Source organism: Bos taurus, chromosome 7, assembly GCF_002263795.3.
Source record: "Bos taurus isolate L1 Dominette 01449 registration number 42190680 breed Hereford chromosome 7, ARS-UCD2.0, whole genome shotgun sequence".
Classification (NCBI taxonomy): domain Eukaryota; kingdom Metazoa; phylum Chordata; class Mammalia; order Artiodactyla; family Bovidae; genus Bos; species Bos taurus.
The window spans coordinates 30,399,779-30,423,684 of NC_037334.1; the positions used below are offsets into that span (position 1 = coordinate 30,399,779).

The 23,906-nt window shown below is 34.6% G+C and overlaps 1 protein-coding gene across 6 annotated transcripts in view; it reads left to right on the forward strand.

Annotated features, from left to right (window-relative positions):
* CEP120 (centrosomal protein 120) overlaps nt 1–23,906 on the forward strand; it is an 83,709-nt gene that overhangs the window by 41,954 nt on the left and 17,849 nt on the right. For 4 of the 6 annotated variants that reach the window (XM_059888285.1, XM_059888284.1, XM_005209108.5 and 1 more), the window contains 12 exons: nt 19–216; nt 1,990–2,217; nt 3,200–3,416; nt 4,843–5,020; nt 8,333–8,482; nt 9,228–9,410; nt 11,146–11,242; nt 11,347–11,499; nt 12,262–12,351; nt 16,461–16,553; nt 17,676–17,837; nt 21,395–21,517. In XM_059888285.1, coding sequence (XP_059744268.1) covers nt 19–216; nt 1,990–2,217; nt 3,200–3,416; nt 4,843–5,020; nt 8,333–8,482; nt 9,228–9,410; nt 11,146–11,242; nt 11,347–11,499; nt 12,262–12,351; nt 16,461–16,553; nt 17,676–17,837; nt 21,395–21,517 — 1,872 coding nt within the window. The remainder of the gene's footprint in view (nt 1–18; nt 217–1,989; nt 2,218–3,199; nt 3,417–4,842; nt 5,021–8,332; nt 8,483–9,227; nt 9,411–11,145; nt 11,243–11,346; nt 11,500–12,261; nt 12,352–16,460; nt 16,554–17,675; nt 17,838–21,394; nt 21,518–23,906) is intronic. The other 2 variants (XM_059888286.1, NM_001078000.2) reach the window with 2 other exon arrangements.

Here is a 23,906-nt window from a genome sequence, read left to right on the forward strand (position 1 = left end):
TCCCCCTTAAATGTTTAGTTAATTCCATGTACCATGAAACTTCCAGAAAGACAGCCTGAGTTTTTCTTTTATTATTCTTTACTGGGAAATGATGTTACAAATGAACCCTTCAGTGATTTGATCAACCCAAACTTTGAGCCAGAGAGAGCTTCTGTTCGTATACGGAGCAGTATAGAAATTCTTCGTGTTTACCTGACTCTTCATTCTAAACTACAGGTAAGTATAGCAGAAAATTGTTTCCAATTAAAGTCTTTTTTTTTAAGCATTAAAGAGGTGCCTAAACTCTCTTGTTGCTGAAGTACATACCATCTTTCTACCATATCTCTTATTTTTTTAGGAATTATCCTGACTTGTAAGTCATAAGATGACAGTTATTTCAGAATGTTAGGAGATGTAACACTTTAGTTATTTTGAAAAGAGGTAGGTCAGTTATCAATCATTTATCATATTCAATAACAAACAGTACCTGGAACTCAGACCTGTGAACATCAGACACGTTTCATTATTGTTACTGGAGATTAGCTGTTACCATACAGATCACACTCTAGAGTTCAGAATTTATAAACCTTTTTGCTATTAAAGCAGAGAGATAATAAAACAACTTTTTAAACCTGCCCTTGAATTAAGTAATTTTGTAAACCAATTTTAAATAGGACTTTATTTCTTAGAAAAGTTTGTCTAATCTGAAATTACTTCTCTGTTCATTATGATTAACTTTAATTAGACTGAAATGGGTGGTGAAGTAGGGTGGAGTAGTCCTTTTTATATGCTAAAGTGTTTCAGTAGACTTTGCTTGTACTTTGGGTGGATAGTACAAAAAGCATAAAGAAATTTTAGTGGAACTAAATTTTAGAGGTGGTTGCTAAATCCAAGGTATTTAGAATGTTGAAGATTATATAAAATGATGAAATGAAGGACAAAAGTAGTTTGATCTTATATCTAACATATTATTTATTCCTCACCAAACTATTGACTTACATATCAGTTTGATTCTTATGGACTTCTAAGTCATAGAAATCCTTTCTTTCCAGCCCATTAAAAATATCACACTAAATAACATTAAGAATGTTATTGGTCATTATTGACACGAGAATTAAAAATATTTTTATGTAATGATTGCATATTGTTCATGTGAATAGTAGGTTTGCTGAGGCTTCAATGTCGTAAGGGAAAAAAATAGTTATGTAACACATACCTGGATCAGCTGTTTTTTTTTTGTTTTGTTTTTTTTGGTAGTTTCCAAAGGTGGTAATGTCCAAGTTTTTTTTATTAGCTAGCAGTGATTCACAGTACATTCCATCTCAGTGGTATTCTCTTTTATCTTTTACTGTTAAGCACTGTTTTATATATAGAGTTTGAAAAGCAAGAAAAAAGATTCATAGTGTTTTATGATATTGTTTTCAAATAAAACAATTATTTGAAGTTCTTTAGTTCAAACAGGGCTGGATCCACTCACTTATTTTTTAAGAACTGTGCTTAAATTAATGTTATAATGAAAAGAGAAAAGAATAGTGGATGTATTTTTCTGTTTAAATTCGTGTACTCATTATACAATTTGCATAGTACAATAAGATAGTATAGTAAAATATTGAAGTAACCATAGCTCACCAAAGAGACAGAAAAGAGAACAAGAAGTAACACATAATGCCTATGGATGATTCATGTTGAAGTTTGACTGAAAACAACAAAATTCTGTAAAGCAATTATCCTTCAATTAAAAAATAAATTTTTTAAAAAGTAACACATAGAGTGTACAATACTGAAAGGAAAAGTGAAAAGAATTAATAACTATTATTGAGTTCTGGGTAACTGTGCTTTATCAACAGTTTTAGCAATCAGGTGTGAGAATCTTAGTCACTGGCAGTCAGTAAGATAACCTGCATTCTATTTTCCTTCTCTGGATCATTTTATAACTTTGTTGTTAAGTTTGTGTGTTTAGGATAAAGGAGAAAGTGTAAATCCTGGTTTTGACTTTCCCTTTCATATTAGATCCATCTCTGCTGTGGAGATCAGTCACTTGGAAGTACAGAAATACCCTTAACAGGACTACTGAAAAAGGGTAGTACGGAAATCAACCATCGCCCAGTCACAGTTGAGGGTGCTTTTACCCTTGACCCTCCAAACCGAGCCAAACAAAAGCTTGCACCTATTCCTGTGGAGCTGGCCCCCACTGTGGGAGTGTCTGTGGCTCTGCAGAGAGAAGGCATGGACGTCCAGGCAAGTAGCAACGCGCCTTCCCCTCCTCCAGCTTCTCTGATATGTCAGTTATGATTAGTTACAAAAGTCTAATTTCAGGTGCATTATCTCACATAAGAGAGTATTTATCACTCTTAATTAGTGGTCTTCATTATATTGATAACTCCTTCTTTAAAAAGACCCTTCTGAAAAGTGCTGTGGCTTCTGCCATGGTTCATAAGTGACTCTGCCCAGAGTCTTTCAGTCCAGTTTTCTCACGTAGTGGAAACCATTTCCCACACCCCAACTCACAGTCAGTGACTATGGGACTCTGGTACAAGAGACTGATTGTAGACCTGGTTTTTGGGGATCTGCATTAATAAATCTTTTTTAGTTGACTCAACCTTAGCTAAGGTTCTCGGTTCATTAGTGCTTCACAGTCCTCATGCTGTTTCCAGGCAATAGAAACATTTATTTGAATGTAGATGTTTTTTGATTACATATAGCCCTCGGGTCAACTTTAGTGTCCTGTTCTTTTAAAGAACTGATTTTTATGCAGACTGTGAACTAAAGTAAGAGTTTAAAAAGACACATATGGAAAAAAAAAAAAGGACACATATGCATGTATTTTTGGAGGATAGTGGAGCAAAGGAAGAAAATCATACTAGACTTCTGGGTTTTGGTTTTTGTTTTCTAGTAATGTGGCCCTCCTTTGCATTGCTTTGGTAGGAATAACCATTCTCGGGGACACCTATGCCTGACTTCTTTTATTGAATATCCCTTCTTAGGCATTAGGATGCATTTTGATACTGAGCTCTGGATATCATATTTCCTTCCTGTTCATCTCCCTTTTTCTGGTCCTAGATGCTATAAGAAAATATGCAAATTATGAAGAAAAATAGACTAGGAATATCCAAACTGGGAAAGGAAGCTAATTTTTTTTAAAAAAACAACATCACATTTTTTGCTTAATTATGAAGGAAAGTTCTTTGCAAATTATACTTTATTTAAAAATTGTTTTTAGTCTTTAATTGAATTAAAGACCCAGAATGAACATGAGCCACACCATTCAAAGAAGAGAGTTTTAACCCCCATAAAGGAGAACACACATACTGGGCCACAGTCGCCAAGCGAGTCCCCTGTTCCACCCCACAACCAGTCACCTCCAACAAAAGATGATGCCACAGAAAGTGAAGTGGAAAGCTTACTGTATGATAAGGACACAAAACTCAATCCAAAGGGTAAGATGTTCTTTTCACAGATCTTTTAGGTATAGATTTTCTGGTCTGATACATGACTGTGAGAGTTTTCATGGGTGCTAAAAACTGTAAGTTTTTTTAAAGAGCCGGTAATGTGTGGTGATGTTTAAATAAAAAATCAGTTTGAAGTAATTGCAACTTACTTAACTTCATAATAGAATTTGTTAACAGAGAATTTTTCATTGACTTTCATACTAGAAATAGTATCTTATTCAAAGGAAATTAAAGAATATAGTTCTTTGAAGTAGATTTTTAGCAATCTCAAATTCATTGTCTCAAATTCATTAGAATTTTAGAGAAAAGAGATACTAACTGCCTCTTACAGTAAACTTAAAGTAATCATTTTTGATCCTAAAGTTGAGACAGTTTGAGAATACATATTTATCTGTCTTACACAATTTTTTTATCTGTTACATAAGAATCTGTAGTTAAATTTAGTAGTATAAATTGTAAGAGCAGTGGTGAATTAGGAATTAGAAGTTTGGGTGCAAGTTATAGGTGTTTCCGTAAGTAGCTATAGGACTTGAGCCATTCACTAAGCACCTGTGATATATAATAGGATTGGAATAGATAGCTCTGTCTTTTCAATTAAAAATATTTTTATTGGAGTATAGTTGATTTACAATGTTGTTTTAGTGTCAGGTGTACAGCACAGTGAATCAACTATACATATATCTGCTCTTTCTGAGATTCTTTTCCCAAGGCCATTACAGAGTATTGAGTTCCCTGTGCTATACAGTAGGTCCTTATTAGTCACCTGTTTTGTGTAGAGTAGTGTGTGTATGTCAGCCCGTATCCCAATTTATCCCTCCCCCTGCTTTAACCCCTGGTGACCGTAAGTTTGTTTTTTACGTCCGTGACTGTATTTTCTGTTAGATAAGACCATTTGTACCACTCTCTGTGGATTCCACATACAAGTGTTATCATTGATACTTGTCTTTGTCAAGTTTTATTTTGTTAGACTATGTCATATGTGTCTAAGATAACCAAGCTACTTTTTAAAAAAACCAGATGTAATTATTTACATAATTACTGTAAAATACTGATGTATACATGCAGTAAGTTTCAAATACAATCTTTGCAATACTAAGTTATATGCATCTGCTTCTTAAAAATAAGTTAGCACCAGGCTACTGTCAGACACTGCTGCATCAGTACTATATGCTTTTTAAGTTTTGTACTACATCTTGAGAATGAGAGTAAGGTTCCCCCCCCCGCTACAGTTCTATGATGGGAATTAAAGCCTACATAATTTTGGACAAATCACTTGGAAGTTTATGCTTCAGTTCATATGTTTATTTAATCAAATAGTTGAGTCTTTGAGATTATATCTTTAAGTTATCTGAGTAACTTAAGAGAAATTGTTTACAAATGGATTTTTTTTTTTTAATTTTTACGTTCACCTTAGCTATCAGTTCTTCTGTACCTGCATTACTGGCCAAGCCAGTGACAACATCTATTGCTTCAGAAGCAGCCTCAGGACAGAAGATTGCTGTTCCTGCAACATCACATCATTTTTGCTTTTCAATAGACTTGAGGAGTATCCATGATTTGGAGGTTGGCTTTCCAATCAACTGTATACTAAGGTATGATTTGGTTTCAGAGTGTTGTTTTCTGAGAAGAAATGCCTTTTCTGTATTTGGGGTGTTGCAGACAATGTCACCAAAGAAATTATAACATTTGTTAAATCAGTGGACTAGAAGGATTAAAGCTGTTGTATCCTAATGACTTTGAAGATAATGGAGGGTGGCATTGATGGTATGAAGGGTAGTAATCTTGCCTATTCTGATATAGTAATTATAGGCATTTTACAATATTTGTTAATGCTCTGTTTCAGAATATATTGACTCTTGAACTTAAAATGTCTTATTTCTGGAAAAGTTGCCACAGTTCAAAATACTTGGATGTATAGTAACTGATTTTTCTATAAAATTGCATTATAATGGAAGGTTATATTACTGATATCTACCTTTTATGCGTATGAATCTAAAAACCATATCTAATGAACTGGAAGTGGAATGTGTCCACACTGTTTAGAGAATTGAAATTCAGTCTGTTAAATGGCTTTATGCAGTGGCTTATTTTTAATATTACATTTTCATAGACTTTTCAGCTGATAAATATATTAAATGTAATATTGTGTGTTTTAGTTTGGAGTCTTTAGGTTCTTATAAATTACTTTGGAGCAAGCATTAGGATTTATAATAAAATTTTTGGTCTTTATGTGACTAACATGCAAAAAATTAGAAAATTTTTCTTTTGTCTTGGATTACCATTCCCAAGAACTTCATCAGCTTTTTGTTGCTTCCTGCTGTTGTTTGAGGCACATCTGCCTTTCAGATGCCTAAGTCAACTCCGTGTGTGTGTATGCTCAGTTGTGTCCAACTCTTTGTGATCCTGTGGACTGTAGCCCTCCAGGCTACTCTGTCCGTGGACTTCTCCAGGCAAGAACACTCGAGTGGGTTGCCATTTCCTTCTTCAGGAGATCTTTCCTATCCAGGGATCAAACCCAGGTCTCCATCATTGGCAGGTGGATTCTTTACCACTGAGTCACCCAGGAAGCCTTAAGTCCACTCCTATTGTATCTAATTTTACAGTTTTTTTGATTGTTTATCAAATTGTTTCCAAAGTCCTCTGAGCTTTGGTGTGAATAAAGGACAGAATCAAAGGGACCCAGCACTGAATGTGACAGTGAAGTCGTAGAATGGAAGTCTAGACTCACAGCTTAAGCTCTGCCTTTTACTTCATGTTAAAGTCTGAGAATCATGGCTGAAAGACTGTTTTTATTTAAAAATTGAAAGCCCAGAAAGGGTTTTCTCTTATAGACATAGCTTTTCTAACAGGGTTTATATAATATAAAACTGTTCCTTTTTCTCTTTTGCTGCTACTGGAGAAACTGGTCTTAGAGCTGATGTTGGCCAGAAGTACAGGGATGATCTAAAATTGGATGAAGGATTTCCCTGGTGATGCAGTGGTTAAGACTGTGCACTTCCACTGCAGGGGCATGGGTTCAGTCCCTGGTCAGGGTGCTAAGATCCCACATGCTTATGGTACAGCCAGAAAATAAAATGAACAGATGTTTTGAGGGAAAGTCTTGAACAAGCTCACTTAGAAAGCACATATTAGTTTTTGTGTTTCCTGATTGCCACAGGGCCATTTGTTTAATCATCAAGTGACTACAGTAAGCCAGCAGTTTGCCCAGTATTAGGGCAGGGGGCATACAGACAAAGAGCTCAGCCTAGTGAAGAAGACAGATTCAGAGATATGTTAATATATGAGGGAGGCCAGACACTTGACAAAGAAAAGTAGAAAGAGTATTCTGCCCCAAGGACATAGTTAGAATCCACTTAATACTCTGTAGAAAGTACTTGATCACAAGGACTACTACTTCTCTTTGATTCATTTTAAGGCTTTAAAAAAAAATGTTGGGCATTTTACATTTGATAGATTTTATGTTATCATGCTCTGCATTGATATGAAATTGTGTCCAATTACCTAATGGAATTTGTGAGGTAACACTTATATTAGAAAAAAGTTTAATGTGTTTCCCTTTTTTTTTTTTTAATCACTACATCTGTAGTAGGGGGTTAAATTTCTAGAGGATGAACTCTGTGAGATGACCGAAATTCAGTTTATGTAATTGTTTAGGAGTTGAATGTATGCACAGGATTCTTCTTGTATTAATAGAAAAAGTAGTTTTCACTAGTAGAGTTTAAATCCTAGTTTTGTCAATAAACAACAAATTATAAGATGAAATTTAAGTGAGCATTACAAAATCTTTATATTTGACTTTAAATACAAAATAAGTTGTATAGGCCAGGCATTCAGCAGCAATAGGCCGGGCATTCTTCTGTTTAATCTGGTGTGACTTATGTTGAAAGAAATAATGTTATGCCACTCTTTGATTCTTTTATAGTATATTCTCAGTTCAGAGACAAAATACTATGAATGCATCCTTTAGGAGTTGACTAAGGGTTTTTTTCGGGGGAGCCTGGTGGGCTGCCATCCATGGGGTCGCACAGAGTCAGACACGACTGAAGTGACTTAGCATAGCATAGCAAGGGTTTTTTTAGCTCATAAAAAAATCAGGACATTATTATATAAAGGAAAATAAGTTTAGAAATTAAACTTAGCAAGTGTTTCTTGATAGTATACTATGTCATAAAAGCTGTTCCTTGGAGTGCAAAGATGAAAATGATAAAAACAGTGCGGAATTTTTTCCCCCACATTTTAGTTTTATTATTTCTTCATAAGAATATTTTTGACATACAACATTGTGTGAATTTAATGTGGTCAGTTCAGTTCAGTTCAGTCGTGTCCGACTCTTTGCGACCCATGAATCACAGCATGCCAGGCCTCCCTGTCCATCACCAACTCCCGCAGTTCACTCAGACTCACGTCCATCGAGTCAGTGATGCCATCCAGCCATCTCATCCTCTGTCTGTAATGTGTACAGCAGGCTAATTTGCTACATTTATACACCTCAAAGGTACCAGCACTGTCTTTGTTTAAGGGAGTCATTTTCACTTCTAAATCTTTGTCTTATTGAGAATTTATCAAAGTGACTCTTTCTTCCTTAGTCAGTATATTGCCTTCAAATTACAGTATTCTTCTTCTTCCCCAGAGCATCATTTGAAGATGACTTGTAAAGCACCTTTGGAAGCCAGTGCTGGACAAATAATGCATTTTTCCCCTGTAATTTCTGTGATTTTTTTTTATGTTAATACTGAAAATATTTATATAATTTTAAAGTTGGTGATAGTAAAACCATAATGTATTTGTATCATTTATCTATTAAAATTTATATGCTCATAATATTCATATTATACTCTCTTTTTCATAGGTTATAAGTCTCATCTGTACACTGCTTTAGGATTTTTGTTTTTCTTAAATTCTAGGTACTCATATCCTTTCTTTGGAAGTGCAGCTCCTATTATGACTAATCCTCCTGTAGAAGTTCGGAAAAACATGGAGGTTTTTCTTCCCCAGTCTTACTGTGCATTCGATTTTGCAACTTTGCCTCATCAGCTCCAGGATACCTTCCTAAGGTAATGTGTACGTGGTATGTATGATAGTATTTTTTCAAATCAGCTCTCGAAAATTTGTATCTTATTGACAAGAGGAATTCCTTTACATAGCTAAATCCACAGCAGCTTATGCATTTGAGAATCTAGGAGCAAACTTAACAGCTGTGACACTTGTGCTTCCACTGTAAGGTTTTATCAGTATGTGTTTATGAAGGCTCTTTTCAGATTTTCATATCTTGTTTGCCTGAGTTGGGATATTAGAACTTTATTAAAACAATAATGAAGGCTCTTTGAAAAGTAATCTTGCTTTTTCCTAATACAATGTGAAGATAAATACAGACTGTTTAATTCTTATTGATTCATTTAATGACTGTAATGCATTATTTTTCTGTTTTTTTTTTCATCTGTATAAAATAGAGATGTTGATCCAGCTATCTGAAATGGATTTGTGGAGAAAAATGAAATCTTTGAAATATCTTTTTACTTTCTCAGAGTATCACAATTCAAAAAGAATTTTAAAAGAGAAAAAATAAACATTATGTGACCATTTGCGGGAATAGTGTTTGAAGGGTTTTCTTTATTGCATAGCAAGAGGTGTAAAAAAACAAAAATGTAATAATATTTTCTATTTATTTGTGGAATCGAGCCTTTACATTCCAGGTAACAAAAACATGCTTGACTACATTAAAGGACTTCAAAAGTTTTAGTCCAGAAAAGCCTTAGTTCACAGTTGATAAGTATGAACACATGTTTCTCTTTTCCTTAGGATTCCATTGCTGGTTGAATTATGGCACAAGGATAAAATGAGTAAAGATTTACTTCTGGGAATCGCCAGAATCCAACTTTCTAACATCTTGTCTTCAGAAAAAACTCGCTTTTTAGGTTCTAATGGTGAACAGTGTTGGCGACAAACTTTCAGTGAAAGCGTGCCTATTGTTGCAACACAAGGGTAATGCACTTCCTGTATTTAGTCTTTGCTTTTTATTCTCTTTAGCTAGTTATAATCTTATTCTTTAATGTCATTTTTTCATATCTTTTTTCTTTGACCCATGGGGGCTATATCCTAGTTTGCTCGTTAGCTTTCTGATACCTAGTATACCCTCACAGAGTGAATCTGGTACCATAATACCTAAGAGTGTTGAGTGTGTATTTCTCTCCCCTCTCTGTAGACTCATAATTTTAAGTTCAGGATCAGGCTTTTTTTTAAATTTAGTAATTCAAGTCAAATTTATAATGTATTTTTACATTATTTTGAATTTTTCTACTTGAAAAATATGTAAACTTTTGCCTTAAATATAGTTGGCGAATTTTACAGATGTTTGACTTAAAAAACTGATTTTTGTTTTTTTGCTCTGAAATTCACTACCACAGTGAAAAACTGGAGTTCGTATATTTTAAATGAAATCATTCAACAGTTATCTCTTTATATATCACCTGCCTTTATTTTTAAAGTGCAGTAAGAATGTGGAAGAAAAGCAGGCCCGGTGAAAAGCTGAGATGTCTTAAGTATTATTGGAATTTCTTCCCTCACTCTTCCTTCTCCATGCCACTTCCAGAGACTGAAGGGTTTAGTAAAGTTTCTTATTTACTTGGAGATCTGGAACAATTTTTTTTTAGAAAATCAGTTGTTCTGGTTAATTGAAAATTCTTTTAAAACTTAGCATTCTTTTCTGTTAGGTCAAGTAGAATATAATGAAAACAATCATTACTTGTTGGAAGTTATTTTAATGATGATTGCTTTGAATATTTATTGACCTGCTGTGTAGACAAGTTTCAGGAGGTTTACTTAAGTGAAAACTTCAGAGATGATACTGCTTCATTTTACTTTACTCATTTCTTCTAAAATCTGAGATGAGAAGAAAGAAATGTAAAAGTTGATTAATTAAGAGTTCTAATTGTGTGAATCTAATCCTTAAAGTTTTGATTTAAACAAAGCCACATATTTTTGTTGCCAAAATTTTATTTTCCTTTAACATTTTGTCTTTTATTTAATGCCCCATGCAGTTCTGTGATACAGAGAGGTATTCATTATGATAAACATATTATTATCCTACTTCCAGGATTTAATCCTGAAGCAGTGCTCATATCCAGCAAAAGATTTATGAACGAGTATGTACAGTCTAAGAAAAGCAGAAAAAAGAGTTCAGAATAATCTGTATATAACTGAGGAGGGGAATTGTTATGTGTTTAAAATTTTACTACATAAATTCATTAGTATGTTTTACAGGCTTTAAAAGTTACATTTTTGAATTAGTGTTTGTCATTACACTGGAGAAAATATTCCTGTATAAATGGAAAAATGGACAAAACTGTATGAATTTTAATATGCATGAGTACTTGCATATCTACATAATCTAAAAAAGAGACAAGAAAATGAAATTTTAGCACTGTTTGTGGGGAGTGAGATTTTAAATTTCTCTTTTATACTTTTGAAGTTTTTCAAATAACCTATTACTGTTATAGGTAATTTTGTAGTGAACATAGGTATGTACTTAATACTGTGTTTGTGACCAAATAAAATGACATATATAGAAGGTCTTGAAGTCTATAGAAGCTGCTGCACTTTGAGCAACAAGTGTCAGGAGCAAGGCATGTTGCCCACTCAGTGCTCTAGTGTTGGGGAAGTAAAAGGAAACATAAAAGTGTTTCCATGAGGTTTTAAATATTTCTGATTTCATTTGTAGGTCAAATAACAGGATAGTAGATCTTTCTTACACAGTGACTTTAGAGGATTACGGACTAGTGAAAATGCGTGAGATTTTTGTCTCTGATTCATCTCAGGTATGTGTCATTGAATGTTATGAAATTATTCTTTAAAATGGACCTAATGTGTGTATGTATGTGTGTTTGTTTCAATATGCTGTTTTTTAAAATTCATATCGTAGGGTTTATCTGCTGTACAACAAAAGCCATCTTCTGTTCCTCCAGCACCCTGTCCTTCAGAAATCCAGACAGAGCCTCGTGAAACCTTAGAATACAAAGCAGCTCTTGAGCTAGAAATGTGGAAAGAGATGCAAGAAGACATTTTTGAAAATCAGGTTACCTTTTAAATGTTATTTTAAGAGTATTTTTGTCCAGTTTAGTGTATCTTTCCTTCTGCAAGGTAGGCTTTTCTCTCTTCTCCATGGGTACCTTATTTAGTCCCTTTGAATTCAAGAATTGCCTTACTCTTTAAAAAAAAAAAAAAAACCTAACAATTAAAAAATATTCAAGGGACTTCCTTGTTGGTCAGGTGGCTAAGACTTCCCGCTCCCAATGCAGAGGGCCCAGGTTCAATCCCTGGTCAGGGAGCTAGATTACCACATGTCACATTTTAAGAGTTCACATGCCTCAATTAAAAAGATCCCACGTGCTGCAACTAGGACCTGGCAGAGCCAAATAAGTAAGTATAAATATTTTAAAAGATGAACTATCAAAAAATACTCAAAATGTGACCACTTTGCAAAAGCCATTCAGAAGGAGTCTTCTAAACTTTCTCCAAGTCAGAATTTAAGGACTTGAAGGTTTCCTGTAATTGCAGGATCTGATTTAGCATACCCTCCTGGAAGCTGGACTCATCTGTTGTTAAATAAGAGAGGTACAAAACAACTTCCTGTTAGCTTGATACTGTCCTGAATTACCCTCACATGTGTATAACTCACATCAGGCATCCTCTGTTGTGTTTTAAATAGAACAGAATGTCTGAAAGAAATATCAGTGGTCAGTATTATTTAACTGAGAACAACTGTTATTTGAAATATTTATTTATTTGAAATGTTTTTCTTAACTTTCTTTTTCTTTCTTTTTTCTTCCTTTGGCAGCTAAAGCAGAAAGAACTGGCTCATATGCAAGCTCTTGCTGAGGAATGGAAGAAAAGGGACCGAGAGAGAGAGTCACTAGTAAAGAAAAAGGTAATGACTGTATAAAAACTGGAGGAGGAAAGAAAGAGTATTAATGATAGTATGTTTTATAGACATACAAATCTCTGGAATGAATAACGAAGTATAGTGGTTATATATTGGCCTGGATAAAGTGAATGAATGGGTCAGGGGTAGAAAGAAGAGTTTTCACTATAAAGTGTTTTGTACTTCTTAGATTTTGAACCCTGTAAATATGTTGCCTGTTCAAAAAGTGAATAAATATAAAAAACCTACTGTACAGAGAACTCTATACAGTGCTCTGTGGTGACCTAAATGGGAAGGAAATCCAAAGAAGAGGGTATATATGTATACGTATAGCTGATTCACTTTGCTCTACAGCACAGACATTGTGAAGCAACTATATATCAATAAAAATTAATAAAATAAAGCTAATATATTCAAAACCAAAAAAAGTGAACACTCTAGAGAAAGAGCCTATCTCTGTGTTTAAAAAGAAAATGAAACGTTTAAGTGTATATAAATATTACATTATAATCTATTAGTTAATGAAAAGTATGCCAAACTTTTAAGCTGTTTTAAAAGACTGAATCATGAAATAAATCACACCTTTAAAAATGATAACATAAGACCATCTGATCTTATTCCAGAAAGCCAAAATTTAATATTTATCTATTCATACTCAAGTTACTGAGTAAAACAACCTTGAAAATTAGGCCTGTCTCAGATATTCCAAATTTAAGTCTCTAAAAATACTCTTATATTAGTGGTTTGTGAATGTCTATAAACGGGAGAAGACAAACTGTGGCAGGGGAGTTTGCTACACTAGGACCAAGACACTGCCCAGTATGTGGATTAGAAAATTCTTTAAAGTTGTTTCAGGTCTCTTCTCTGACTTTCAGCCATTTACATTTAATTTAGTTATTGATATGCTTGGGTTTAATTCTACTATCTTGCTCTCAGTTTTCAATTTGTTGCACACATTTCTTGTTCCTTTTTTGCTCTTCTCCTGTTTTCTTTTGCAATTCGTTGGATTTTTTTTTTAATGATTCCATTTTTACAGTTGCTTTATTAGTAACATCTCTTTTGTTGTATTTTTTTAGTGATTGTTCTAGAGCTTATAGTACGTATCCTTGTTGTTTAGTTGCTCCGTCATGTCCGATGCTTTTGCGACCCCGTGGGCTGTAGCCTGCCAGGCTCCTCTGTCCATGGGATTACCCAGGCAAGGATGCTGGAGGGGGTTGCCATTTCCTTCTCCAGGAGATGTTCCCAGCCCAGGGATCGAACCCATGTGTCCTGTCTTGGCAGGTGTATTCTTTGAGCCACCAGGAAAGCCAATACATTTTTATTTATCACAGTTTATCTTCAGATGATATAACACATTTAGTTTTAAACACAATTTAATCTTTGAGCCATTTTTCTAATGTGATTGATGAGTTTTTCATTGTTGATCTTTGTAACGTATGTAGAAGCAAAATAGTTGATGCTAACACAAAGTGTGGAAGTGCGGATATGGACATACACTGTTGTAAAGTTCTCATTCTACTTTGCGAGTTTAAGCAACCATCATCTCTTTTCCAGATTACTGCGTTTACTTCTTAACTTGGTACCTTGTCCTCTTTTCCTGGCCCCTGTAGTTTTTTAATACTCATATCAGCCAAGAGTAGAGGAAGTCAGATTATGTACTCCTCTGCTTAAAATCCATCCAATTCATCACATTTAGAATAAAACTCAGGAGTTCTTACCAGACCTACAAGGCCTTATGTGACCCATCCCCTCACTTCCTCTGTGACCTCATCTTCTGCCAGCCTTCAGTTCACAGAGTCTGTTCTAACCATGTTGACCTCTTTGTAGTTCGTCAGACATGCTGAGCCACCTCTCGCCTCAGGATCTACAGGCTGCTTTTCTTTAGAGATACTTTCTGGTTTCTGCTCAGAGTAATCTGATCACTATATCCAAAATAGTGTCCTGTTCACCTGCCACCAGGCACTAGCCATCCCCTCATTCTGGTTTGTTTCCTTCATAGCATTTCCCTACTATTACATTAAAGATTTCACTTCTTTGATTATAGTTTGTTTTCCCTCATAGTATAGGTTCCACATGACTTTGTTTTGCCTGTTGTCTGTGAGGTGTACAATGAACGTTTGTTTAAATTAAAAGGATAATGATTTCGGGTTTTGCATAGTTTTGCGTTTGAGATTTATGGGGAATGTTGGCATGTTCAGCAGGTATTTGGATTTACAGGTCTATATCTGTGGAGCGAGGTTTGACTTTGCGATACAAACTTAGGATTTGTTTGTATATGTGATGGTATGTAGATAAGGTCACCCCAGGAAGTCACATAGTTTGAGAGGAGAAGACATCCTGAGGCAGAATTCTGGGAACACAGATATTTGGGTTGTCAGAGGAAGCACACGTGGTTTGAATACTCTTACCTGTCTTCCTATAAGGCATTTTTACATGTGGCACTCAGAATTTTTTTATATAGTTTTAAATTAGTTTTTATTGGAGTACCATTGCTTTACAATATTGTTAGTTTCTACTATACAGCACAATGAATCAGCCATACTTTACATATATTGCCTCCCTTTTGGACTTCTTTCCCATTCCGATCACCACAGTGCATTATAGAGTTCTCTGTGCTCTACAGTATGTTCTCATTAGTTATCTGTTTTATATATACTATCAATAGTATATATGTGTCAATCCCAATCTCCCACCTCCTCCTAACCCCCTTCCCCCTTGGTATCCATATATTTGTTCTCTAGGTCTGTGTCTCTATTTTTGCTTTTGCAAAGTGGCACACAGAATTTGACACATTTATGTTAGTGATTTGCCTAAGATTTAAAGCTAAACCAAAAGTCCGTGGTAGAGTTAACAGAATTAATAAATAAATGATCTTGGTTGATTAGTATGTTGGGCTAAATAAAATACAGTTTAACAAGGACAGATGTCAAATTCTGTCATCAGAGTAAAACATTAACTTGGACAGTGGATATAGTTATTCCAGGTTTATAAATAAAAACCCTGGGGATTTTCTTTGACATAACAAATGGTGTGATTAGGATCCTCAGATAGCAAGTGCAGTTTTAGATGAAATTCATAGACATGTGTTGACTTGGTCTCTGAGTGCACATTCTTTAGTTTCTGAAAGAGTGAGATCACATGTGGGTGCCATATTTGTGAAAGGACTTAGTTTAGAATATAGACTCCAGATTAAGTCCAACATACTAGAGGATGTGGAAATAATAATATGTGGATAATAGTTGAAACTTGTGTTTATCTTGGAGAAGAAAAAAAGACTAGGAGGATATATGATGGCTATCGCTAGAGTCAAATATGTGAAGGTACTTTTTTTCTTCTTCCCAAGGGAGAGAAACATGATTAAAGGGTGGGCTTCTAAGGAGCATCAGACCAGAGCTTTATTGGCAGTAGTAAAGAGAAAACCAGGTTGGAGCCTGGGACCTGGTAAGGAGGACAGAAAATTTAGTTCAGAAAGTCCTAGTAAACATGATCAGTCTGAACTGAACCATGAGAGAGGATCCTGTGGAGACCAAGCACCCATCATGGACTCACATCTTTAAAGACAGAGCGGAGCAGGACTTTAGGCATTGGGGTAGAATTTGGCATACTAAGTACGGGCCCATGCAGCAACTCTAACTTTAGAAACAACTAAGAACTCAGTTATTTGAACTGTAATAAAAGACCAGGTCTGAACAATAGGAGGACTGACTTGAAACTGATTAGTTGGTCTATCAACAATATTAGTTCCAGGGAGAGAGCTATATAAATAAATGAATAAGAAGGCTTCAAAAGAAAATTGGACTGTTGAACAATGTAGATTTTTAAGGGGCTAGTTTTTTTTTTTTTTTTTTTAACTAAACACAAGATTTTACTGGCAGTCTACCTTAGCACCCCATGGGCGAAGGGCTTCCTCCGGAGACTGAAAATTACTGCAGATACCCAAGCAGAAGCTAGGTCAGCTTCTTTCCTTAAAGCATAGTAGAATGAATTTCTGCTTTGAATTGGTGCATATAATTCATGATTTTCCTATTCTCAGATCCTTTGTGTTCAGTACACACAAAAGTGTGTACACTTTTGAATTTGGGGAAAAGATAAAAGTAATTTTTATTATATTTTAGGTGGCTGAATATAATATTCTTGAAGGAAAACTTCAAAAAACCCTTATTGACTTGGAGAAGCGAGAGCAGCAGCTTGCCATTGCAGAATCGGAGGTACTGTATTCATCTATCATGAGTCTTTATTTCACAGAATCCATTTATTAAATAGATATTCATGAATTCATACTATTCGTTTGTTTTTCCTTTGTATAAAATATATTTCATGGACATTGTCTTTTAGGCATTATGGGGGAAACTGCTATTCAACTGGGTAAAGCATATTTTTATATATTAGAAGGTGAGGAATAGGTAGAAAACTGTTGTTTAAAATGGTTAATTATTATTCAGTCAGCTTTGGCTGACTTCTGCAATAGTAGAGACTTTTGGTTATCTTTGCAATGATGTGGCAGGAATGGATAGTTGCACTACCTACAGAAAAGCATCAGGGGCCTAGAATTATACTTTTGATTTCAGTAAGAAGGGAATATCCCTTTTTCTTGCCCATTAAAGATTATATCCCAAGAAAGGATAAACATGTTAGTATTGATTGGCCAAAAAGCTTGTTTGGGTTTTCCTGTAATGTCTTGTAAAAAATTTGAATGAACTTTTTAACCAACCCAATACTGTGCCGTTAGTATTTTTGTTAGGTTTTGTTGAATTTTACCTGATATACTTTTTTGCATTACTATAAAGGTCACTTCAAATTATTAGAATTTCTTCCACATAAAATTTATGTGCCCATTCCTTACCCAAATATTTCTTAACATTTTCTCAGTAATTAACTCTAACCTTATCTTTACACATTTTCTGGGATTTCTAAATTGATTTACATAGTTAAACCTAAATATAATATAATATGTATTTGTTTCTAATACTAAGGCTCTGTTATCTTCTATATGATTAGGTAAAAAAATAAGTTTCTAAAGAAGAAAAGAAACTTGGGCATATTTGCTTGTATAATAAAATAGGTTATTTAGATCAGGATCTTAAACAGTTAAGCCCTTTTCAGTTGAATTTATGCATCATATATGGATTTGGGGATATACCTTGTATTTTAGTAGTAAATGATTGAAAATTTTAATTTTAATATACCTAAACATCAACTCTCTAATACCTGAAAATATGAAAATCAGTTTGTAAAGTATTCTGAACACTTGACCGTATATATAAGGATAATATTGAGCAATATAATGCAACTAGTAGTGAATCACTCTCTAAAAGATGTACCTTTTTAAGCTTCAACGAGAAAGAAGAGAACTGAAATCAGAGCGTGAACGGAACCTGCAAGAACTCCAGGATTCTATCCGGAGGGCCAAGGAAGATTGTGTGCACCAAGTAGAACTGGAAAGGTTGAAGATGAAGCAACTAGAAGAGGATAAACACCGACTTCAGCAGCAAGTAGGGTTAAAATATGTGTTACCTCTTTAAACTGAGAATTTATTTGCATTCTAGAAATAATAGAAATGGTTCACTAAAGAGTTATAAAAACTCTCAGTAATTTGGACTATTAATCATATTTATTGCACTGAGATTCAAATGTAAATTGAATCTTCTTTTCCTGAGTCAAAGCTAAGGACTATATTGGAATAATTTCTTATAATTATTTGCATGAGTCTGTGTTATATTTATGTTAAATCTCAAATTAGAATTTTTTTCAGATAAATCTCTTAGCAAACATCCTCTTCGTATATGACTGAACCAAATTTCATGAGAGAATTGTCTGTGCTCCTTCCCATTTTTCACCTCTCACCACTTCTCCTCAGCTTTCCATCCCCATTGCCGCAGGCAGTTGTCAGAAACCACCAGTGGCTCAGCAGTTAAGTTCCCTGGGCGTTTTTCATTTCTCATCTAAATCACACTTATCACCAGCATCAACACTGTTGTCCTTGTTTTTGTATATTCTCTTCTCTGAGCGCCACTCTCCTTGTTTTTCTCTACTTTCTGGCCATGCCTCAGGCTCTCTGCAGGCTTATTTTCCTTCATCTAGCCATTAAATGTTGGACTACCTCCCAGCTCTAGACTTATATGGTGCTAAGCAACCTTATTCATGCCTGTAGTTTGAGACAGTCTATATCTCTGGGACTTGCACATTTGTATCCCAGACCTTTCCTTTGCACCCTGGACCCACTTATCTCATCGCCTTTTAGACAGCTCTACTTGGGTGTTTTAGGCACTTAAAACTCAACACGGGCCTCCTATCCATACTTGACCTTGCTGTAAGTGTTCTTTACTTCAGTGAGCGACCTCTGTAACCTGTTCTTCTGTTGCAGCCTAAGTGATATTTTTGAAGTTTGGGAATCATGACACTCTCTTCTAAAACCATTTGAGGTTGTCTTAATGCTCATAGAATAAAGATCAGAATTACTACCTTGCCCTACCAACCTTTGCATAGTTTGCACCCAGCCTCCCTGTCTCACCTCGTCTCTTGCTTTTGCTGTAGGGTCCTCTTCAGGTCCTCAGGCACACCACGCATGCTTCACCCTTTAGAATCTTGTGTATGCTGCCTTTTCTTGGCCCAGTGAACTATACTAATCTCTGTTTCCAGCTGAGGCATCACTTTCCCAGAGAAATCTTCCCTGACCCCTGCTGTCCAAGTCTAGGTCAAGTTTTTGTTATATGTTTTCCTGGTGTATTCTTCTCTTACTCAGTTTCTTTATGATATGTTATAACAGTTTGTTTTTATTTTCATTAGTATGATATTTGATCAGTGTCAGATTGTTAGTTCAATAAAACTATTTTGGTTTCTATCCGTATGCCTGGAGCGCGGCCAGTCTTCAGCACATAATATGGGCTTAAAAAATATTTGCTGGGGGGAAAAAAAAAAAGGCTCAAGCTGTTAAAAATGAAGCTTATCTATCTTGAAAAATTTCAGTGTAGATTAGATATGTATGATGAATGCCTCTGAAGTCTTTAGTAAATTCTGGCATGAAGAATAGTTTCCATAGCAGTTCAGGGTCAAGTAAGACCATATTATTTAGGTGGTTATAAAGATAAATTCGATTGTTATTATGGCAGTCTCATGTAGATTTATGAAAGATAAAGTTGTAAAAGTGGGCAATTGTGATGGGATTCTCCAGGATTGCTTACAATTTATCAGGAAGATTGAGCCATCTAGAAAAAAAAAATGCTTCTAAGATGTGTTAGAATCCCTAGGGGAGCTCTTGAAAAAAACCAAAACAAAACATGGGCATTGCTACCCTGTCCCTACCCTACCTGAGGTATAATTAGCTTACATCTTTGTGGGAAGAATTAGTATTTTGGAAAAATTCTCCAGAGCACTCCTAAAATATAAGCTAAAACCCGCGGGAAGAACTGTGGTAGAAAGCAGAAGTTTTGGGGATGCCCAAATACTAAGTCCACGACTGTAAACATTTCCCCTCTTATATATTAGAAAACTTGTAGGCTCTTACTCTGAACCAGGTTACATGTGCTGTACACACAGTTCTAACAAGACAGGTAGAAGGGACAGATACACTATCAGTGCACAGTGATGAAGTATATACATTCAAATATGTAAAAGCATTTATTAGAACTGAAAAAAGCCAATGTAAATTATGATCCACTTAGCAAAGGAAAAAGACCCCTGTATGCCTCATAGTAGATTGATAATGTGCCTGTCAAAAAATGCCAAACACTAAGTTTATTAGCTTTTGTTTTAAACAAAAATGTGACAGATTCTTTAGAGAAGTTTCTGTTCAAATTTAAAAGTTTGCATGTTCAAAGAGGTAACTTCAGTTATATGGAAAACTTCCACGTATGGAATACTTATTACCTTAAGATGCTAGATAAATCCTGATTAGAATTATTGATAATTACTTGCATAAAATAAGAATTTATTATTGGTAATTTAAGTCCCATTTTTGCTACCAATTTTCTCAGTATTTCACATTTAGTTAAGTCTTAGTTTTAGAGAAATAAATAATTGGTTTATCCAATGATGACTAGTCATATTGGTATGTTTTTGGAAAGCTTCTTTATAGTACTTGAAAGTGAAGGGAAAGTGTTTAGTCACTCAGTCGTGTCCGACTCTCTGTGACCCCAGCGACTGTAGCCCGCCAGGTTCCTCTGTCCGTCGGATTTCCCAGACAAGAGTATTGGAGTGGGTTGCCATTTCCTTCTCCAGGGGATCTTCCTGACCCAGAGATCAAACCCGGGTCTCCTGCATTGCAGATGGATTCTGTACCATCTGAGCCACCAGGGAATCCCTGTGCTTGCTTCCATTTGATTTAAAAAAAAAAAAAAATCCCAGATTTTGAAAGAACACTTTTATCTTTTTTTCTTGATAGTTTTGAAACTGTTTTAAGGGAAATTACAGTATTTAGTCAAGACAGTCTTTTTTTTTTTTTTTTAAGGAATTATTGCCTGCTTTCATTAGAGGATCATTCTAGGAGATGAAAATATCTGAGTTCTGTTTGTATGTCTGCCACTTACTAGATCTATGGCACTGCCTCAGTAATCCAGTTCTCTGACCCTCAGTTTTGTTACCTATAAATATGAAGGGACTGAGCCAAGTCTTTAAGTTGTAATCATATTGGAATTATGAAATTCATAGATGTCAAATTATAAGAACAATAAACACTGCATTAAAATTAAACTTAGTTTCATCAATAATCAGGTATACCTATAATGTTCAATCATTCATGACACATTTTAAAAAATTATTTCTAGTATTTTTATAATATTACTTTTCTATTTGTCACCTAAAATTTAACAACAATGTTCTCAAGATACTGGTTTTATAAGAAATTTCATACTCCTAAAAAGTTTTTGTATATTGTTAATCAGTTGACTTACTGAATTAAGATTACTAGAGCAATTAATTTTCCTCTTTATGTATTTTCTAAATTTTCTAAATATGAACATGCCTTAAAGAAAAAATGACACTGTCGAATTCTGTAATACTATACTTTGCATACCTCTGTTTTAAAACAGCTATAATCTTTTTTTAAATACAGCTCAATGATGCTGAAAATAAGTATAAGACTTTAGAAAAAGAGTTCCATCAGTTCAAAGATCAGCAAAGCAGCAAACCAGAAATTCGACTACAGTCTGAAATAAATCTTCTCACTTTGGAAAAGGTACCTGTGTTAGTTTATGGAATCTTAACTAACCCTAATGATCATTATAAATAATTATAAGATCAGTAAATGATATTTGCATATTCAGTATAACAACATTTAACTGTAGTATTCTGATATCAAATAATATATCACATCAAAGAATTTGATGCACATGACACTGTCACTTGAATTTCATCGCTTTTTTTTCAGTTGTAGCCTATACTGGAGTCATTGGTTGAAAACAGCAGAACTGAGTAACTCTTGGACTAAAAGAATTCACAAACCTGTCAGGAAAGCTATAACAGCAAGGAGAAACTGAAGCTTTAAAAAAGGAGAGGATGGTTGGACCATAGAAATAAAATTTAGTCCTTGATAGAACTATTCAAGAGGCAAAAAGGGTGTATATAGAAAATTTGAAGAGAAGAATAAGAATGTGGTTTAAAAAACTGAGTTGAAAAAGGGTCTTAACTGATTTCTTCTAGCATTTCTGAATTCACTAAATGTTTCTGGAGCTTGTCAAATGCCATGCTATTTTTGGTTCCTCTTCTTACCTCATATGTATTTAATTGCAAAGTTCTGCTTCTTACATATCTAGATAATCTCCTCACTCTCAGCCTTCTCCTCATTTCTTTACCAGTGACCTTGAATTTGAATCAAGCTGGACATTTCCCACCCTTTTTGATTAATCCAAGTATTTAAAGTACTTCTGTTTTTGTATTATGAATTCTGTGGCCTAACAGAGTTCTTTGAAGCATTCAGACAATATCTCATAAATTCTCCCAAGCTCTATTAAGTAGGTGTCAAAAGTATTTCCATTTTTACCTTGGGGAAATTCAGGACCAAATATCTCAAAATTGGAACAGAAATATCATCTTATTCATCTTTTCTGAATATAAATTAGATAATATCCACCACAGAAATAAATGGTAAAAAGTGATTTTTAAAATTCCTTCTTCCAACTGCATTTCTACCAATAGAATAAAAATCACCAAACATATTACAAGTATAAATAGTACCATGAACTTGTTGAGGGAAAAAAAAAGTGTAATTGAAGTGCCTTTATATCAGACCTAATGAGTTCATCCACTGTTTTTAAATACCTAGTAAATAAGACTTCTCAGCTCTTTTGAAAATTCTTTGTAAGTGTTTTTGGAGCCAGAAGAGGGCAGAATCTTATTTCTTAAGTAGTAAAGACATAAAAGCACAAAAAAGGAAGACTTAAGTGAAGAAGTCCCTGATTTAGTCTACAACTTCTAGTTATGTCTGATTGAGAGCTTTTTCTTTTCTGTTTACTCATCTCTTCAGTGTAACACAAATATTCCCATTTTTCACTGAAATGGTCTACAAATAAGTTAACATTAAGATTTTAAGTTAACATTAACAGTTTTACTAAATTCACTTCTTGATTCCCTTTATAAGAGGTCACAAATAGTTTGATTTGCTTTAAGCTAGGAAATGATTTTATATGGCTTAAAAATTGGACTTTTAAAAAATATGATAGGGAAAGCATTATAATTTAGTAGGGCACAAAGAAGACAGAAGTTCTACAGAAACTAAAATTGGTGTATTTAAGAACATTTGGTGAGTTCTTATTGTGTGCCCACCCCTGACTTAAGACAGAGGGAAAAATGAGAGAAAAGAAAAGAGGAAAAGTATGTTATCCTTTTGAAAGGGACCTCACTTTTAAAGAGTTTGTAACCTAATTGGGGAGATAACCCAGAGAGGCTTAAATGATTGTATATAATTAAATACCAGGGAATGTGATAGAAACTCTTTGCAACTCAGAAAAAAGAAATCATTTGATGTTCAGAATATAGTAGTTTTAAGGCATCTCCATGTAGAGGTAGAATTTGAGCTGGACCTTAAGTTTTAAGTAAGCAATGAAGCAAAAAAAAATGATAGGTTCAGGAAGTAACTTGGACTAGGAGATGGAGGGGGACAAAACTGGTGGTTGGTATTTCATATTGAACACCAAGAATGTTGAACAAGTAGGATGGAAATTGTGTTTTGGTGTTTAACACCTAGGCAGAGGAGTTTAGGTTCAATACTTGCCAGTAGACAAGTATTTAGTAGTTATTGTAGATTCTTTAGTAGAGAGTAAATTGATGTAATAGTGGCTTGCAGGATTTGTAGATAGAATACATTAAAGGCTGAGGAGACAAGAGAAGATGAGATGAGCCTGAACTTAGGAAATGGTAGTAAGAATACAAAAGAATAAAACTGGAAAATATTTCAAGGGAGAAATCTGTAGTTTCTTATGACAGATGGGAACTGGAGAATAGAAGATTAGAACCAAAGACAATGCCATGCCAACAATAGAGAATTAGGAGTTGGGGATATATCAAGGATAGAAATAGGGACATTAAAATCAGTGAAAGTCTGCTTGGTCTTCACTAGGCCCTGAATT